Source organism: Hydractinia symbiolongicarpus, chromosome 10, assembly GCF_029227915.1.
Source record: "Hydractinia symbiolongicarpus strain clone_291-10 chromosome 10, HSymV2.1, whole genome shotgun sequence".
Taxonomy (NCBI): Eukaryota; Metazoa; Cnidaria; class Hydrozoa; order Anthoathecata; family Hydractiniidae; genus Hydractinia; species Hydractinia symbiolongicarpus.
In genome coordinates this window covers 23,635,053-23,654,348 of record NC_079884.1, presented here as the reverse complement: position 1 = coordinate 23,654,348, position 19,296 = coordinate 23,635,053, and the positions used below count along the sequence as shown (strand labels likewise).

At 33.3% G+C, this 19,296-nt stretch overlaps 1 protein-coding gene across 1 annotated transcript in view; it reads left to right on the top strand.

Annotated features, from left to right (window-relative positions):
* The first annotated feature begins 1,718 nt into the window (after nucleotides 1-1,718).
* LOC130613360 (protein sidekick-1-like) overlaps nucleotides 1,719-19,296 on the top strand; it is a 31,876-nt gene continuing 14,298 nt past the window's right edge. The window contains exons 1-8 of the mRNA XM_057434719.1: nucleotides 1,719-1,826; nucleotides 1,949-1,987; nucleotides 11,203-11,518; nucleotides 12,168-12,325; nucleotides 13,009-13,140; nucleotides 13,743-13,893; nucleotides 18,130-18,308; nucleotides 18,405-18,704. Of these exons, the coding sequence (XP_057290702.1) occupies nucleotides 1,790-1,826; nucleotides 1,949-1,987; nucleotides 11,203-11,518; nucleotides 12,168-12,325; nucleotides 13,009-13,140; nucleotides 13,743-13,893; nucleotides 18,130-18,308; nucleotides 18,405-18,704 (1,312 nt within the window). The 5' untranslated portion in view covers nucleotides 1,719-1,789. The remainder of the gene's footprint in view (nucleotides 1,827-1,948; nucleotides 1,988-11,202; nucleotides 11,519-12,167; nucleotides 12,326-13,008; nucleotides 13,141-13,742; nucleotides 13,894-18,129; nucleotides 18,309-18,404; nucleotides 18,705-19,296) is intronic.

The following is a 19,296-nucleotide window of genomic DNA, read 5'->3' as shown; positions in this document are numbered from 1 at the left end:
TGTATGGTAAGTGACTCCGAAGTATTTTGAATTCTGATGGCTGATGATTTCATTATTTCCTTGGAGAAAGCATGACAATGGAGTAAAATGTATTACACGAGGACCAACATATCGCACACTGCCAAGAAGGATTTTGGAAATATTTTCTGGAGTTTATGTTCACGTTTAGATATTTTACAAGCTTTCGGGCTAGTAAAATATACGACAACTGAAAAATATAGCGATATTTTTATTAAAAAATTACGATAAGTAATTTTGTCACTAAAGCGAGCATAAATTATTGTATTCGATATACTCGGTAGATTTTTATTCAATTTCAGATTTAGACCCAACGGAATTCCGTTTATAATGTCCTATAATCTACCAATTTTTCTGAAGTCACAGATGAAATAAACTTCCTCAGTGGTGGAGTGCACTGACTTCCATGACAATGGCTTTGCGAATAAAAAAATAATTAAACCGTAAATATTTATGTTCGTTACCAATCAGACAAGATTTTTAAGCAGTATTCCAGCCAATCAGAGAAGACATAGAAGCTTTTTACAGTTCAGAATTAAAAAATAATTAAAAATTACACTTGTTTCTCGGCAGAAAATATAGCACATATTTTGTGTTGATTAGCTAAACTCAACCATGTGATAAAAAATATGACCTGACAAAATGTGTGCCAGAAATGTTTTAGGATAAATGTGCCAGATATATCCCTGATGTTCTATGAGCCAATTTTTTTATAAGGAACTGCACTGAATTTAAAAAACATTAAGCAACTTCAGTCCTGTACAAATATATGTACAAGCAACACAAAAATTACTTGTGAAAATTATTTTCACAAGTAATTTTTGTGTTGCTTGTTGCTTAGAAAGAGATAAGCTTTCTAAACAAAAAAAAATCAAACTCCAAGAAACAAAAAAAAAACACTCCAGCAAAAGAAAACTGCAATAACTTCTTTGTTGCATACTTCAGTTCATTTTCAAGAACTTTTTATTACCAAAAAATAACTTTCTTTCTTTCTTTTTCTTCTCACATAAATTAAGAAAATTAGTTATAAAAAATTAAGCAACCGTTAAGCGACTTCAGATTTATTGACTAAAAAACAAATAACTTGATTAAATTCCTTAGTTTATTTTTTATTTTTCTTATAAAAAAATAGTGTTCCTATTTCTTAATGCTCTTTCGATTTTTGGGTAAGCCTACAGTCATGCAGTATTTGGAGTAATTAGCAGTCTTTTTTACTTCCGTCCCCCACGTTGACATTGGTCGCATTATTGTAGTGATTATAAATACATACACTTTTTCTGATTTTCCCGAGATTTCTCCTAGTTTTACTGACTCTACCTTGATTCTTAAAACAGAACTATGTCAATTCCTTGACACATGCATATCCATTAAAAAAACTGGTTTGCTTCTTCCCATGCTTGTGAAATGAGTAAAAGCTGCGGTAGTCTTCCGTTACCGTCACTTTAGAAGTTAGTAATGTGAAGGGATTGGCTAGTAACCCTGTTAAATTTTTAACTGCACGGTAAAGATAGTACATGATGTTGTATTATTTTGAATTATTTAGATTCCTATTATCTATGGCAACAAGTTAATTGTTGACTTTACAGTATCGTAAAATATTAAAAAGGAAAAAGTATTCAATTTGAGAATCTTGCATACAGTAAAATGTTATGACAACGTATGTATTTGTGTTTCATTAAGATGAATGCAGCGAAGGATTTTATATATTCAAGAAAAAAAAAGAAATTTTTATTTTCTTGAAAAAATTTTTTACCAAGTCGGAAGTTTTCTTATGTTAAAAATGTTGGTTCTTTTGTTGATAAAAGCAAGTACGTATAAATTTTTTTTTAAAGTAAACAAATTCTTCTTTTTAAAATGATTATCTTTCTACAATTCTAGAAAATTACCACAATGTTCTCGGTATAATTCCTCATGTCCTTTCTTTTTTTAGCACTTTTAATCACATTTCTTCAATTCGTAAAATCCCAAGGTATGCTTATTTTATTATAGCATGTTCGCAGTAAGTTCTTTACTAATGAATTTATGTTACGCATAGAAATCTATTCACTGCCTGTTTCATGTTTGGTTTTTTTGGGGTTTTCTCTTTGGATAAAGAATGTGCTATGACTGGATGAGCGAGAAATAGAGGGTAAAACATGATAAGTGTAGTAGGGATATTAGGAAAATAGTAAGTAAGGAGGTAAAGAAATATTCAGCAGTATTGCGACGGGAATTATAACCCGTATTACGGTGAAGACATTCAAAACTACTGCATTTAACCCTTTGTATGAAAGAGTATTATAAGTAAGTGAGGCAGTAAAGAAAGATTCGACAGTATTGCGATAAGAAATATAACCCTTATTATGATAAAGAGGTTCAAATCTACTGCGTTTTATTTTCAGTGACGATATTTGATCTTACCTTTGTTTCAGCTTAGTATTCTTTTTTTGATATTATGATGAAAAATAGAAATAAAGATATTCCATAAATCGGATGTTTTTCATACACTTAGCTACTAAAATTAGTTTTTCCTGATTTTCGATTTACTAAATTTCTTGCATCCGCAAAAATTTATTCCGCAAAATATGCCATTTTTGGGTCACTCATCTGCAAATATAAATTCCGCACAAAAAACGGTGAAATACAAAAATGGCTATTTTTCCGGCATGTATGTAATTTACAGACTCGAACATATAGATATTTCTAGAAAGTTTATCTTCTTCAGCCTTGGTCATGTTTTCATCCAGAATGAGTCTTGCTGAACTATTTCTTTGTAATATACTTTTCGAAAAAAATATTGAACCAGCGAGCAAAGTGCGCTGGTCTGTATATTGCGCGAAACGCGTTTGCCGGATTTTTAATATGTACGCGAGATATACGGAACATGAGCATTTTAACTGGTTCGTAGTCCCTTTAAAGGCTTAACTATCTTAGTGTGTTTAGAAAATGTTTTGTTGGAATTCAAAATCACTGAAAGAAAGCTTGCAAAGTTTGTGTATGAAATAAACCAGACAAGTGTTTGTTGTTTTGAAAAATAAAATACTGAAGAAGCTATGTAAGATTTACGGATTAAAAGACCTTAAAAATAGAAATGATGAGGATTTCATTGGATTTGCTTTTGGTTTTCAAAATGTTCGAAAGTTTAAAGTACACTTCAATTTAGTTATTTAGTTATTAAAGAAAAGTTACTTTGATTTTCATAATCTTATTTTTCGCTTGAAATAATAATATAGCTCTCTGCCTCGTTTTCAAGTCACCTTAGAACCGAGGCTTGGAATGGTAGAATATTGTCAAAATGGCTACGGAAAGTGGAAGAAGCAATGCTGTGAAGTAAAGAAGAATTGTTGGAACTGTTATTAAGAGATATTGATTTACCAATTGCAATTATTAACAAGTCAAAAAAACAAGTTGTTGAATTAGGTAATGGGGGAAAGTCTTTGTCTCTTCTTTCTGCGTTCACAATAACAGAAATTGAAGAACATCGTTTAAGAAGTGGAAAAGAGCCAGAGAGTTCTATAATAAAAACTCTTGATCGTGGGAGAAAGTTTAAAAACAAGAGATATTTAACTTCAGATTCAGTGAGTACAAAATGGGATGAACAATGCTTTTATTTAAAATGCCAGTGTAAGGCAAGCATGAAGAAAGAAAAACGAGTTGTGTCTGTAGCACTGAGTAGGTCAAGTGGAAAAGCTAGGGGGGTTCCAGGCGAAGTGTCGAATAAAGCTCCTGTTATGGATACAGTTGTTCAAAGCCAGACTACTTCGCGGGGAATATCATCGACTCTAGAAGATCCTAGGAGAGATTACACTGCAAGATAGCTTGAATTTAATGCAAGCTAAGTTGCAGGAGAGGGACAAAAAAATTGGATTTGCTTGCTGTTGGATTGAACCAAGAAAAAATACAAAATTTGGTCAATTTGTTGTTGGTTCACCTCTTTCTTTTCACCTGAATCAAGTTGGTTTTACAAAGAAAGTTGTAACAAACATAAATAAAATAAAAAATCTGTTATATAGCGAGCACGATTACACTGAACTACCCTTATTATTTATAAAAGATGAAAATGAGCTAGTACTAAAAGATTGGGTCAATACTCCTACAGAACAGAACTGTTTAAATTCGATCAAAATTGTTGAAAACAGATACAGTTTCACAAAGTAAAAATGAGCTGTGGAAATTGTCAAAAAAATAAAAAATTTTGAAAGCCTTGCTGACATTTTTTTATCCCCAAAAGAAGAACAAGATCTTCCATACGCTTTACGTGAGAATTTTAAACATGGGAAACTGTACGAACATATAGCTCGAGAAAAATATGAACACAGACAGGGTGGCCAGCACCTGGAAAATCCTGAAAATTGGAAGGGTGTCCTTGAAAACACGGAAAGACACTCCTTATGGTCAAACATTCTTGAAAAACAAGTTTTTTCTGATAACTGTCCTGAAATTTTTCACTAGTAGAATATATAATACTTATAAATATGTCAAATCATTTTGTCTGTAAGAATATTTTTAAATGTTTTCTTTCTTTTACTTCTTTAATTTGGTATTTGATTGATCTGTCATTTTTGTATTGCACCCTTGCTAACTACACATGAAAATTTGTGAATATGATTTGTTAGTACTGTTGTCTTTTAGTATAAAGGGTTTTCTGTTTCTTGTGTATCCATTCTAACTTGTCATATACATTGATATTTGATAGTTGAAAATAGAAATTGAAATGAGTAGAAAACAAAGATTATATCATTTTCAACAAGAATGGATTACTAACATTAAGTACCAATTATGGATTTTGAAAACTGAGAATAAACAAGTAGCTAGATATAATCTTTGTAAGAAAGATATACAATGGGAAGTTGTGCGTTAGATTCTCATGCAACTGGAAAGAAGCACAAAGAAAAAGTAAGGGAGAGAGAGCAAAGACTAGACACGTTTTTCAAACCAAAGCCAGCAGCACCTAGTGTTTCAAGTGATGTTAGTGTGCAAAGAGATGCGTGCATTAGTTCTATTGAGAAGAAAAAAGTTTAATAGAGAGTTTATCGGCAAATAAAATAACTATAAATGCTGAAGTCCTATGGACATTGAAAGTTATCAACTCTCATTTTTCTTTCTCGTCAAGTATTGATTTAAATAAACTTTTTTTAAACATGTTTCCAGACAGGGATATTGTCAAGAATTTTAAACTTGACAAATCAAAACGCAGCTACTTGATTAATTATGGTATTGCACCTTATTTCAAGAAAATTCTTTTGAATGCAATCAACCTTTCACAATTTTACAGTTTAGCTTTGGACAAAAGTATGAATTCTGTTTTGCTGAACTGCCAAATGAATGTTGGCATTCCATGTTGGGATGAACAAAAAGCTTGTATGGAGTCAAGATATTGTGACTCCCAGTTTTACACTGTCCAAATGCATCAGCTCTGTTTGAGTGTCTTCAGATTGCTTCAAAAGAACTTTCTGAAGAGCGGTTTGTTCAGTTAGCTATGCATGGACCATCAGTCAATTGGAATGTTTTAGACAAGCTTGACAATATGTTAATAGAAGAGGATATACCTAAAAAACCATTGATATTGGAAGGTGCAGCCAACACATATGCATGGTGCACTTAAAACTACTCTTAGTAATTCAAAATGGTATATTGGCAAAATTTTAAAAGGCATGTTTTGGTTGTTAAATGACTCCCCTGCTAGAGGAGAAATCTACATTTAAGGAGGTGGCTCCGATGTATTCATTAGTTAAGGTAAATATTTAATTTACCTATTCTCTTTTCTGCTCACATCTGTTTTGGTGGTTCCAATAGTTTCATTTTACTGAAATGGTATGTTATAATGTAAAATCCATTTGCAGGTTTTATGCAACAATATTGATAGAGGATCAATCAGTTGCTAAAAGAGGCCTCCAAATTTGGGAAAACATGAAGAAAGTCATACAGTTTTGGGAGGACTTATGCAAATCATCAAGACCATCAAATAAGTCATACAAAACTTTGGTCAAACACTACAACGAACCTTTGGTGCCTGTCAAGCATATTCAAACTATAATTAACTCTGTTTAAAACAAACAATCCCATGGTCTCATTTATGTTACAAGAATTAGACCAATTGTTAGCCTATTGTTGCGACTGATATTTAAGAAAGAAGCCCTCCAGAAAGCACGCACTTCGATTAAAAGAATTAAAGAATCTGTCCTGAAAAATACAGATAACCATCTGGAAAATGGTTTAGTTGACACTGGATGTGCTACTTAATATTTGTTTCAGAAAGTGAAAGTGTCTGCAGCACGTAAAAGAAAGTTTAAAGGAGAGTGTAAACAGTTGGTGTTAGAAATTCTCTTGAAGTTACAAGAAAAATGTCTTTTAAAATACAGTATTGTCAGAAATGCATCATGCTTAGCTCCGGTTAGCATTGTTAGAAAGGATGAAGAATGTGCCATCAGATTTCGAAGCTTAGCTGACAAGTTATATGCTGTTAAAAGAATTTCAGCAACTGTTGCTGATAACTCAAAAAACCAATATGAAGAGATGTTGAAGTTAGCTAAATACGAACAAAGAGATAAGTTCACAAAGTTTGATTATAAAGAAGATCGACTTGATGTTGTTTTTGGGTACGTTTACTTCAAATGATAATTTTAAAGATTTATGGTTAATATGTAAGCTGATCTTTGTTTTATCACATGGGCAGGGTAACATAGAAAGGGGCTTCTCTGTGAACAAAGAAGTCCTTCAAGATAACTTCCAAAAGCAATCTTTGATATCACAGCGTTTGATCTATGATACACTACAATGCTCTGATACTAAAGTACACAATTTCATTATCTCGCCAGCTCTGCGTAAAAGTTTCAAATTAGCCTATGGGAGATACAAAATTGATTTAGAAAGAAAAAAAAGAGAAGAAAGAATCTGAAACAACACTGAAGAGAAAAGCAAACACGGAGAAGCTACAAGCTGCTAAGAACTTAAAAATCTCATTACTCGATTCGATAGAATCATTGAAAGAAGGATTGATAAGCGAAACCATATTGGCTGAAAAAAACAAAAACATGGCTTGCGTCACGAAGGCAGCTTCCTTTTTATACAGCATGAAAGCAAAAGAAAAGGAGCTGAAAGTAGTGTGTGAACAAATAGAAACACTTGAAGAAGAGTACAAAAAGCTATAATATATAATATGATTTATATAGACAATACTTGAGTTGTGTTATGTTCATTATTTTGTTTTGTTTGAGCACCTAAATGACAAAAATTTGACTTTGGTTATGATGATGTTTATTGTGCTAAAAGAGTAAATGGTAACTTCTTTGTTTGAGAATTTTTATCGTTGCTCCTAAAAACATAACATTCAACATTGGTTCATATTTTTGTTTATCCCATCAATTTTGTTTCATTTGTTCGACTTAGTTTTGACAGTTATATTTTACGTAGAAATGTGTTATCATTATCAGTTCTAATGTAAAAATGTTTTTTGAGAACAGAAATGTCCTGGAAAAATTTGATTTTGTCATGGAAAAATGCCTTAATATGTTCTAAATTCCTGGAAAAGTCCTGGAATTTCATTTGAAAATCTTGCTGACCACCCTGCAGAACCGAGCTTAAATAGCAAAAATTTGTCCATGTTAAGAGATATCTAGAAACTGTTGCCTTTGATATATCAAAGAACCATGAAACGTGGGAAAGTGTAAAACCATTTTTCAACCATGTGACATATAAGAACAGTCGCTCTTGAGGACGCAGCTTTGGCTTTGACCCAAATTTTAAAAAGTAGGGTTCTTCAGGTGAAAACATTGAAAACCTTTTCGATGTGTCATAGAACTTCATATTGATACAATTTTCTCCTGGATTTAACTGTTTTTAACCCAAAGTTTTCTAATTCCAAACCAGTAGCAGTGCAAAGTAATTTCTTATTTTTATGTAAATTTACATATCTGTATTTATAGGAAAATAGCTGTTCGTTTTCTTCTAAAAGAAAATCGTTGCGTTGTTCAAATTCTAGTATTTTTTTTCTCTCAGTTCTTTTAATTCCCTTTTCAGTATATCAAGCTCCGTAACCTCTTGTGAAATTTCCCCATTAAATTGGTCAGCAGACACTACAACAGACTCTTCGGACTCTGAAATGACTTCTTCACTTTTACTGCTGCTACTACTAGGGATATGCCTCTCTTTAGGTGGGGGTCTTCTACGTACTTTGTGTGTTGTGTGCATCAGCGACTAGCTTTTTACCAACTCTGAATGTAATTCTGATATCTTCAGTTTTGAAATGAAACTCGCACACTCTATAATTTTTTTTGGATCCTCAATGTTAAAATTATCAGCGCCACCTTTTCTTCTAACATTTCAAATAACACTGTCGTCTTAGGGTTTCTTGTTTAGGAATTCTAAAAATTCCAATGTTTGTTTTCTTTCTGTCTAAGTCGTAAAGAGCACTTTTACAGCCAGCAATACAACAATAATTCCCAAATCCACCAGATAAATTTTTTTGAGGACGAGTTTACTACTACCTGCGTATACTTCTTGTGAATTCATTTCTTATTTTTGTTTGGTAATTCAACCACAAGATAGTTGAGCTTTAGCTTCATAAAACTTATTTAGAACGCATTTTGGTCATTGACTACAGGTTCTCATATTGTTTTTAAAAAAATATTTCAAAATTTTGGCAGGTATGCACGTTTTAAATGTGCTCAAAACTTTTGAAGGGTCAGGTGTTAAAAAACAATTTGATTTCGCCTACTTTGTTTAAATTTGCTAATCAAAATACGAGAAATCTGTACTACATCTCTTTTGTTGTTTCTTTTGTCTTAATTTAAATATTTGGGCTAGTTGTATTTTACTGGAGTTAAGAAGAACAAAATACATGGACGATTAAAATCCGCAGACGGACCATTACCTATATTCTACGATGGCCCCTATGGCTCACTTCTCTTCTTGATTAAAACACTTCTCTTCTTAGTCAAAACACTTCTCTTCCGTTTGAAACACTTCTCTTCCAAAGTGAGAAACACTTCTCTTCCATTGACTCAAAAAATTCCCAGACCCAATTCCGGTCCGGAATATTGATTGAGCTAGATTTTGCATTTTTCATAAGGGAGACGAGAGTGAATAAATAACGCATCCGTTTAGGGTATTCGTTTATCTTTTTTAATACGCACGTTTTTATAAGAATACCAAAATTTTAACCAGGCTGGCCATTATTTCTTTATTGTTCTAAACAGCCATCTATTTTGCGATTTATTGTCTCTTGATGAATAAAATTAATTACTTTGCTGCTGATCTGAATTGATTCGTGATATTATTTTATGCATGTACATGCTTCGGAGAAATAGACGTAGCAGACGTATCTCAAATTTTTCAATAAAGGCACATTCAACATCATTAAAGATCTTATCGAGAGCGATCCATCATTTATTGAAAGAACGCAGATTCAAGTATCGGATTTTGTTCCGTTTGGTGAAACTGCGTGCTGCAAGAACATGGTATTTGTTTAATAACATATTCTACACTCAATCAGACGGAGTTGCTGAAATATACGTAAAGCAGTATTGCTCGCATCAGGCAGACGTCTAAAGATTTGGCAGAAATACGTTGGTGACGTATTCGTTATAATCAAAATGTCCCATCTATAAATGTTCCACGAAAACATAAACGGCCTCAACAATAAGTCGAATGCACTGTTGAACGTAAACAAGATGACAGTAGCGCTTTTTTTGACACGTTAGTCAAACGCAAGAAAGATACTATTTCAGTTTCAGTGTATCGGAAACCCACTTACTCTGACCAGTACCTGAACTACAAATCAAACCAACAAAAATCTTGCAAAGAAAGTGGCATCTCTTCACTGTTAAGTCGTGCCAACAACAGGAGAAGAAACAGGAGATTGGATATTAAAGAATGCAACTTAGTCTATAGTTTATTAATGCATTGATCGTAAATGGATAAAGTCAAAAAGTCATGACACAAATGGAAAATGAAATAAAGATAAGACCAAATCGAACCAATAGTGAAACATAAGAGGAATTCACAGCATCAGCATTTGCCCCAGGTGTCGCGAGACAAAAAAAACTAAGGTATATGCGTTCATTAAAAAACAGAGATGTGAACAAAAAAAGGGAAAATGCGGATCACGGCTGGAGCAATAGTTTAACTGGAATGAGGAGAAAAACCATTAACATAAAATCTAGAACAACGACTAGAAAGACAAAAGAAACAGTCAACAGTGTAGAAAGTGATAAACACGCATTTCTAATCAATTTCCCAAGGAATAGTTTCTATTCTTAGGAAAAAAGTAGCCATTTAACAGCTCCTCCTGATTGGTCAACTCTTAATTCTCTGCAATTATATACATACATATCCAACATCATTATATTTTGCCCGATGATGAGATAAGGTTTTCGTAAAACGTCGCCTACTGAATTATCATGTTCAAAAAATGATAAACCTTCAACAATATTATAAATACTGAACAGACAAACCGAAATTATATCTTAACCATAAACTACTTCACCTTTACTTCGTGTGGCCTCACCGCTATTTTATTTGTTGTGGTTTTTATTTATTTTCTTTTGCATGGGCAAACTTACTAAAGCAATGTCCAACGAAACGTATCTATAGTTTGAGAGACTTTTCGGTCAATCAGAGTGGCCAGATTGTACGATCCGATATTTGTACCCGACGCTCATAACTTTTAATTTCTTTCTATGTATTTTACATCGAAAACATGAGCGTGGGGACTCCTGACTATGTAAGCCGTGGAAGAATCCGCATATAGGCACTGAAATATTAAAATACTTGAGTGGATTTTTTTAATTTTAATTAAACGACAAAAGTAATACAGAAAATAATTTTATTGTTGAACATTATAGTTATTGAACAAACTTACTGTTCTTTGCATCGTTGCTTTGTTAATTTCCTTAAAATAGGACAAAAGTTTAGAACGGTTAAAACGAAATAGACAACAATTTTATAGAATTCCTAGCCAATCAAACCGCCTTATTATATCACATGATTTGTTCTAGCCAATTAGAAATGTAAATTTTTTAAGATAAGAATATAGCTACGCTTCTGAGGAGAATCGTGATAATGTAATTTGGTTTACCTGTCAGAAACACGGACACAGTTAGCGTATATAAGTTAGTGCATGATTGTTGTTAGAAGTATATAGTTTCAGACAAATAAAGTAATTCCAATTTCCAGGTATATTGTGTTTTTTGTTTTTTAATTTAGAATTTTTATCCACTGATACTGGAGGAGTTATTAGAGAGATATACTACCCATACGAGCCTAATGAGTTCAAAAACATTTATAACATAGAGAAATTTCCATTTCCAACAAGTCCTTACGAAATTAAATATCTTCCAAATTTCGAATCCGAGTATGTCTTCTTTATCCACCATTTGGTGAGTTATAAAGCTTATTTCATTACCCCAATGACTGGCCAGTATTTGTTTCACCTAAAATGCTCAAGACGGTGTAAATTCATCCTATACGAAGGAAGGACGCTGAAAGATGAACAAGTTGCCAGCAGTGACAACTATGAAAGGTAAGTATATATCTTGTTAAAGCTCTTTAGGAGCAAGGGCTTTTATGAACAGAAAATTGGTGGAATCAGTTTTGCTCACGTAATTATATTTATATTTTTTATAAGGGTTGAAGGATACGGCAACCCCCTTCAGGGTCTTTTTTTTCAATATATTTTTAATTTGATTCTTTGGCATATTTTCCTGATATTTTTTAAAAAAGAATCAAAAATATTTATTGTTAGGGATAAAATGAGGTTATGTTAGGGTTAATATGGCCAGCAGAGGGGATATTTTAAATGTGTTTCAAGGGGTTACCGTATCCTTACTATTTCAAGATGTTAAAGCTAAGAAATATGCGATAGGCCTTATCCTGCTATGCAGTAAACACGCTGAAAAGGGAGAGACATAATTGTGTAAAATCCCCCTCCCTTTATACCCCTACAAATACAAAGTTTCCCCTTCTCACCCTCCCTCTCCCCCCCTCCTCAATAAAAAAATACAAAAAAAACATCTGGAGTAACAACATTTTTCTTACATTTGTCCTATTCAAGTTCACTGATGACCAATATCGGATCGGATCTACTAAGATGGATTTCTGGGCGAACAAAAAGATAAAAAAACGGGTTATTCTCTCAGTTATAAATGCTGCAAAAAATTGTTTTTATGTAGCAAAACAATTGCACAACCTCTTACCGAAAAGACAAGGTACTACATTAAGATGTATCACGAAGGAATAAATAGTACCAATTCTCTCGGTCTTGGTGTGACCATGCCAGATAATACGAAGCATAAACCTATTCCAGGAAGTATGACATATGTGACGCCAGGTTAGTTTTAATTTTTTTGAAATCAATTGGTTTGTGTCCGATTTTGATGTATCACAAAAAAGGTGAATTATAATTTCTTTGAATTTTGGGGAACGGAAAAAAGTTTAAGGGTTGGATTAACTAAAACATTCATACATTTCATACTTCTGTTTCAACGAAATCATTTCGTTACAAGTTTAATAAAGAAGCACGTAATTGTAATTTGCTTTCTTATATGGGGACGACATACTCTATATTAATAGCTGTATTTTGTCTGTGGAGTCGTGCTACGGAAACACAAAATGTGATATATAAAGGACACAGGAGCTCGTGGATTTATTCAGAAACAACAACTACTCTCTTTATTAAAAGTTATGTCTTTTTGTACGTGAAAAAATTGTGTGCTGCAGACACACGAAATGTGGTATAGCTATAAAAGAACATTCTATCGACTACATTATAATCTATATTACAATACTCGTATGCGTCTGTCTGTCTGTCAAGCGAAATGGTAACTGCATTAGCGATATAAACAAAATGCGGTAAATAAATGGCGGGCGAAACCGTAAAATTTATCCAGCTGCCGTAGGAAAAGCGTCCTTGTCGCGAAGCCTTTGTAATCTAGCAGTCAAAAATTGACACGTTTGTATTTTAAACAACTGGCTACACGATTGAATTATTACGAACATGTAATTAATTTCTAGATATGAATTCACACAAAAAGGTTTTCCTGTTGTACTATTTTGGTGAATTTGAATCTGTAAACGCTTTAACGACCGCTTCTGTATACCCAGAACAACCCGATTTTGTGTTAACTAGTTTGACGACAGAGTCAGGTGAGTTTGCTGTAAAGAATACGTATTTTTTATGTGGGAGAGGCGGACGGGGCGGAGGGTTTAGGTTGGGTTGGGGTTAAAGTGTATCTATACGTCTTGTTGGTATCTTAACGATACAAACAAGGCGTATGCCGAAGCAGTTGGATATTCAATTATCACGAAATGTCATAAACTGTAATATATTTGGAAATTGACGATAACAGATGCTAGCACTTCTGTCAGTGATTATTGTCTGTATCTCTGCAGACAGAAAAACAAATTTTAAACACAATTTATGTTTTTTTGTGGGTAATTTGAATTTTTTGCTAGAAACAACAATGTTTCTAATAGTTATTTCGATATTTCCATCAAATATTTGAAAAAAACTTTTAAGAATATCAAATATCAAAAATATCTATAAAATATCTGTTTTAGATATATGCATCAGAAAATAAAATATGTATTAAAAGATATTTGCCTTATTCATCTGAATTTTAAGAGCTGAAGTTTTTAACACATGATCAACTCCACAGCGCTATTTGAAACCACCTTAAGAATCTGTAAAAGAAACATAAAGTCTTCAAGTTTAACTCAATAAATTGATTTGTTTTAATTTTTTTTAGAGCCTAATCGCGCAGGTTTTTATGGTAAAAATTTTGGTGCTGTAGTGATAACATGGTATAAAGTTACCGACGAGAACATTTCGCACGTTTTTGAGATAACGGAGTGCGAAAACAAGTGTGATTTGATGGTGGATGGAAATTCTTTGGACGGGTAAGTTTCTAAAAATTGACCATTTAAGATTTCTTTCTCAGTCTTTTGCTTATTATGTGTACCCAAATCCGAAAAAGGATGCGAAGATGTGAAGCGATTTAAATTCCAAGACTTAGTGTGAACTTTTTCTTTTGTCTATGAACCATAGAGAATAATTCAAAGCATGCTTTAAAAATTATTTGATGCTTCTGTGTTTCATTATATAATTACTCTTCTTAAAAAGGATCTATCTGGATCGACTTGCATCTCTGACACATGATAAAGGGAAATGTAAAATAAAACCAGGACCCGTCCCTGCATGTTAGGTTTAACCTTAACGCTTTCGAAGTCCTTAAAAACAGCGTACATAATATTTCATATAATTAACGCGCCCGTCAGCAATAGTTAAAGATTGGTAATGCCAGCCTGCTCTGTTCCACCAAATAACACATCCTGCAGCTCTTAGGGCTAGAATATTTAAAAAGGCTTTTATTGGAGCTAGAGAAGGCGTATTTGAATTTCCAAAAATAATCCTGCTAAACATTGGCCTTGTATTTATTTTAAGATAGCAAGGCTTTACTCGAGACGTGTGCTAAAACCACAAGAGTTTTCTTATTGACCTTTTCATTTATTCTTGTTTCCAAAGCTCTTTATTTCAAAGTGCTCTGGGTACCAGATTGCTTTTTATTACCATCGTTGTTTTCACCTTTCTCGAATGGCGGCAAACGCATACGAGATAGTAACAAGAAAAGCAGACGGCTACAGAACTGTGGGATAACTAACTATAAACATCGCAAAGTACCCTATCACACTCTCTTAAAAAAGGCAAATTAATTTATAAGGCATTTACTAAATTTACTGTAACAGAAGAATACAATAAAGAACAACCTCAGGTTTGTATTTATGTTTTCAAAACTGAGAAAAACCGTAAATTTTGTCTTTAAATAAGAGCAATTAGGAATGTGAATCCACTTTACTTGACGCTTCCTCAAGCTACCTTAAGAGCATTTAATTTCGCTCGTGTATATAATTTTGCTATCGCAAAAGTTTTTTAAAGCGAGGTTTTTATTTCGCGAATTGGTAGTTCAGACGTATATCGCGTGTACTAAATTTCTCGAATTTATGATTTTGAATATTTTCAAAATGGGGAGAACACAAAAAAAGAAAAAGACGAATAGTTTATGTCACAAAAGAAAATGTAAAAAAAAACATCATTAGCTATTTTTAGCATACGCTGTAACGATTTTTATCTTCTCCCCGTCCACTGGTATCGACTAAAGTATTGGCCAACGAAATTTTAACTTCTCTCACGAAAAAAAAATAACCTTTTTGATCAATTTGCCATCAAATCAACAACGCAGAATCATAGAAATAAAAACGTTGGGCACCTCTTAATGGAGGTTTCTCGAGTTAGCAAATATTCATTGGATCGCAGGACGGAGGCTGCAGCGCAGTTGCCAAGTATTAACCATTACAGATCTTTACTTATCCAATGTCTCAAAATCCCCTGCATCGTTTTGGCTAAGATGAATAGGTACCATACCCATAACCAAATGATACAAAAAGCTCGTTCAAGAGTTGTACGTAGAACCTAAAAACAATAAATTGTTGGTTCATTTTTTGATCCTGTCACACTGGACAGATTAGACGATCCTGTAGGCATTACTCCAGCTAGAAAAAACTTTAAAAAATAAATCAAATGATGTGCCATAGTTGAATGGACGTCGTCAAACAGGGCATCGTGTAGATATATCAAAGGGAAAAGAAAAATATTGTAAAAATAAATATTGTAAATTAACATTTTTTAATTTGTGAAAATTCCAGAACAAACATTTGGCGCAAACTCATTTTCACAAAAAAGAACTTTCTGAATAAGAGATGCTTTTTGCTTTGTTTTAAGAAATGTTTCGATGAGTATGAGAAGCATTTAAAAAGATTTAGGATGAAAAGCGTCTTTTTTCAGAAGAGAAATGGTTTTGCTAGGAGAAATGTCTTGATGATGAGAAGTGAAGTGTTTTTGCCAAAGAAGAAAAGTGAGTGACAAGGGCTATCACAAAATTTAATATAATCCAGAAAGTAAAAGTAGCCGATTCGTGTGAAAAAATCAAACTATAACAAACCTTAACGAAGCGCAACACATAGACACTATCTGCAAAGAAATTAAACTTTTTGTAATATCTATTAATATTTCAAACTATAAAAGCACATGCAAATTATACCTGAAAAGAACTAAGGGTAAGTCTATAAAAACCAATTAATTATTGCCGTGGAAAATTGCACACATTGTATCCGTTATTAACAAAGAAGCTGATGTTGTACAATCCTGGATTAGAGATAATTGTCTTATTCTCAACATCGAAAAAGGAAAAACCGAATTTGTTATGTATGAAAATAGATTGTCAAAAGTGGATGATTGTAATGTTGAAATTTTATTTACTACCATCAACCAGTCTGGTACTTACGAATATCTTGGTATAACGTTAGATTATTATCTGAACCTGAACGAACACTACAGCAAGGTGTATAAGAAGATTTGCTTTCGTATATACTTTTTGAAGAAATTACGACATCAGATTTCTCCTGTAGTAGGTAATTCCATATAAAAAGCGTTGATCAAACCAATATTTCACTACTGTTATTCTGCATATTGTAACCAAAGTAATACTTGGAAAATGAAATTTGAAGGACTTCATAATCGTGCTAACACTATCATTCGTAATACTAGAAAACATTCGATTTCTATTGAAAACGAACGTAAAAGAAAAGCTGTGTTTTCAAGATCCTCCAAAAAATTGATAACGTTAGCAATATTCGATACGAGCTGGTGAATCATAATATCAACACGAGAGGTAACAAGTCGCAGATAAGATTACCAAAAGAACAGAATCTGGCCGAAAGACTACGAGCTACTATGGTCCACAATTGTTCAATACACTGAACTTGGATGTACGAAATGAAAAATCTTTTGTCAATTTTAAACGGTATATTTCTTAGCACGAATGGTGATCAACCACAAGTGTTGCACTTACTAACTATGCCTCTTCGAAACAAAGATTTTTATAGTATTTTTAGCTTTTACTTTCATCTATTTTTGTACAGGTCCTGCATTGATATCAGATATGTATATATTATGACGTAGTCAACCTGTGTAAATATGAATAATAATAAATAATAATAATATAATTTTTATCGATTAAAAGTAGAAACAAATGATATTGACGGTTGTGAGCTATGTTTGTTGTTGTTGTTGCTGTTTTGTAGAAAGTGCACCATTAGGCTGTCGGAGGCACAGCCAATCCTGAATTTTTTTGTAATAAGTTCTAAAGCATTTGACGATTTTTCATCATTCTTAGTTAGCTCTTAGAGGACAAAATACTTTCTTCCTTCAAGGTTAGCTTCAGTATAGTCGAAAAATTTTTGTTGTTACGTCACGTCTGTTGTAATGCTAACCCTTTGAAACAGTTTTTCGTATTCCAAAGTTTCACCGTTTTGGGCCTATTTTCGGGTTTGGAAATATATGATGACGTCCGTTTTAATTAGAAAACTTTTAACCCGATTGCCCTCCGATGTGCTAACAAACATGTGCCAAGTTTTGTGGCATTAGGTGTCTGCTTTATCATTTTTGAAGCAGAGTGAGGGGCTTTTTAGCCCCCTCCCTCCCCCTCCTTCCTTCCAACCCCTGACTTCTAAGAACACCCGAAAAGCCCAGTCTAAGGTAAATAAACGAGGGAGTACGATTAAACACGAGGGAGTAACGATTAAACGAGGGATTAACGATTAAACGAGGGAGTAACGATTAAACGAGAGAGTAACGATTAAACGAGGGAGTAACAATTAAACAAGGGGGCAACGATTAAACGAGGGAGCAACACGCGAACGACAATGTAACGAGTGATGAACGGAGTAACAAGTAAAGAGGGGGATAACGAGTAATGAAGGGTGTGACGAGGAAACAAAGGATTATCAAGTGAAAATGACTAGTGCACTGAAGAGTGACAAAGAAATCACGAGTGGAGGAGATAATAAATGGGAGGGTGTAACGATTAAGCAATGACGTGCGAGTTTATTTCACGCTTGTAACTGGGTCTTTGTATTTCAAGGTTTGTTGTTTCCATTGAACATTTAAAGACTTACGAATACTATTGATACTTTCAAGCCCTTATTACTATTCTTTTTGAACGTTTAAAGTTATGGATAACTGGTATAGTTTAACACTCCCATAAACATAACCTACTCAAAAAAATTTCTTATATTTAGTGGAGACAAGGATGGAAAGGGAGAATACACGTGGAATCCATCCGAAAAAAAGTGGTACAAGGTTCAAATGTTTTACGTCTATTCTAAACCTGGAAAAAAAGATATAGCCAAACTCAAACTTAAAGTCGGCCAAAACAATTTTGCAGTGTTAGGAGAAAAAGAAAGAGCCAGCTCTCCTTGTGGGTGAACTATATATTAACATTTATTATTTTTTTATATATTGATATTTCGTTAACACGTGTAGCCTTTTTGACAACTTCTGTTCCTTTATATAGACCTGAATGCAAATTTCCATAGAACGGGTGTTGTCAGTAAAACCTCTACATCGATTGAATATAAATGGTACAGACCGAGAATTCCCGCTTCAATGAATTTCACTCTTCAATATGTTAAACTATATTTTCACGAACTTCACATGGCGCCTGTGGAATCATTTACAATGCATTTAAACGAAACAAGTACAAAAACATTTCACAATCTTAAAGAATACACGAACTATAGAACGTATATTTACTATTATGGACTTTCCTACAGGATCAGATCAACTGATCTGCTGACTCGTACTGCTGAAGCAGGTAAGTGGTGACATCATATGGTGTTCTGTATGGTTTTCTTATTAATGCTGTTTTCCACTTCAAGAAAATGTTTCACGAAACGGAACGCATTGGAACAGAAAAGCTTCTGAGTATGCGTACTTCAATTTTACATCGCGTGAGTGAAAAATTTTCTTGTTTGTTCCGTTCCGAGCTAAGTAGAATTGACTTCAACTTTTTCTTTGCGTTGTGTACGGAAACTGCAGGTAGCGAATTATTCAGCCAATCAGATTATCTCGTGAGAATTGCGCAAAGTTTACATTCTCTATGGAAATGAGTGCGATATTATAAAGTGTAGAAAATTTTCTGTTCTGTTTTGTCTCAGTCCGTTTCATTCCGCGAAAAATTTTATTGAAGTGGAAATAGCCTTTACCCTCGATAGAAAAAGTCGGTATAAAAACAATCGGAGACTATATTTAGTTGGATAAATAAAAGATATTAACTGCCTTCACAAAATTTGGTCACTTTTTACCGAGCGTTTGTGTCCTTATTTGTAAAGAATTTGGGTTCTGGGTGCACTAAAGAAAGAAAAAAACTTAAGGTTAAATTTTGGTACAAAATATTAGACACCGAG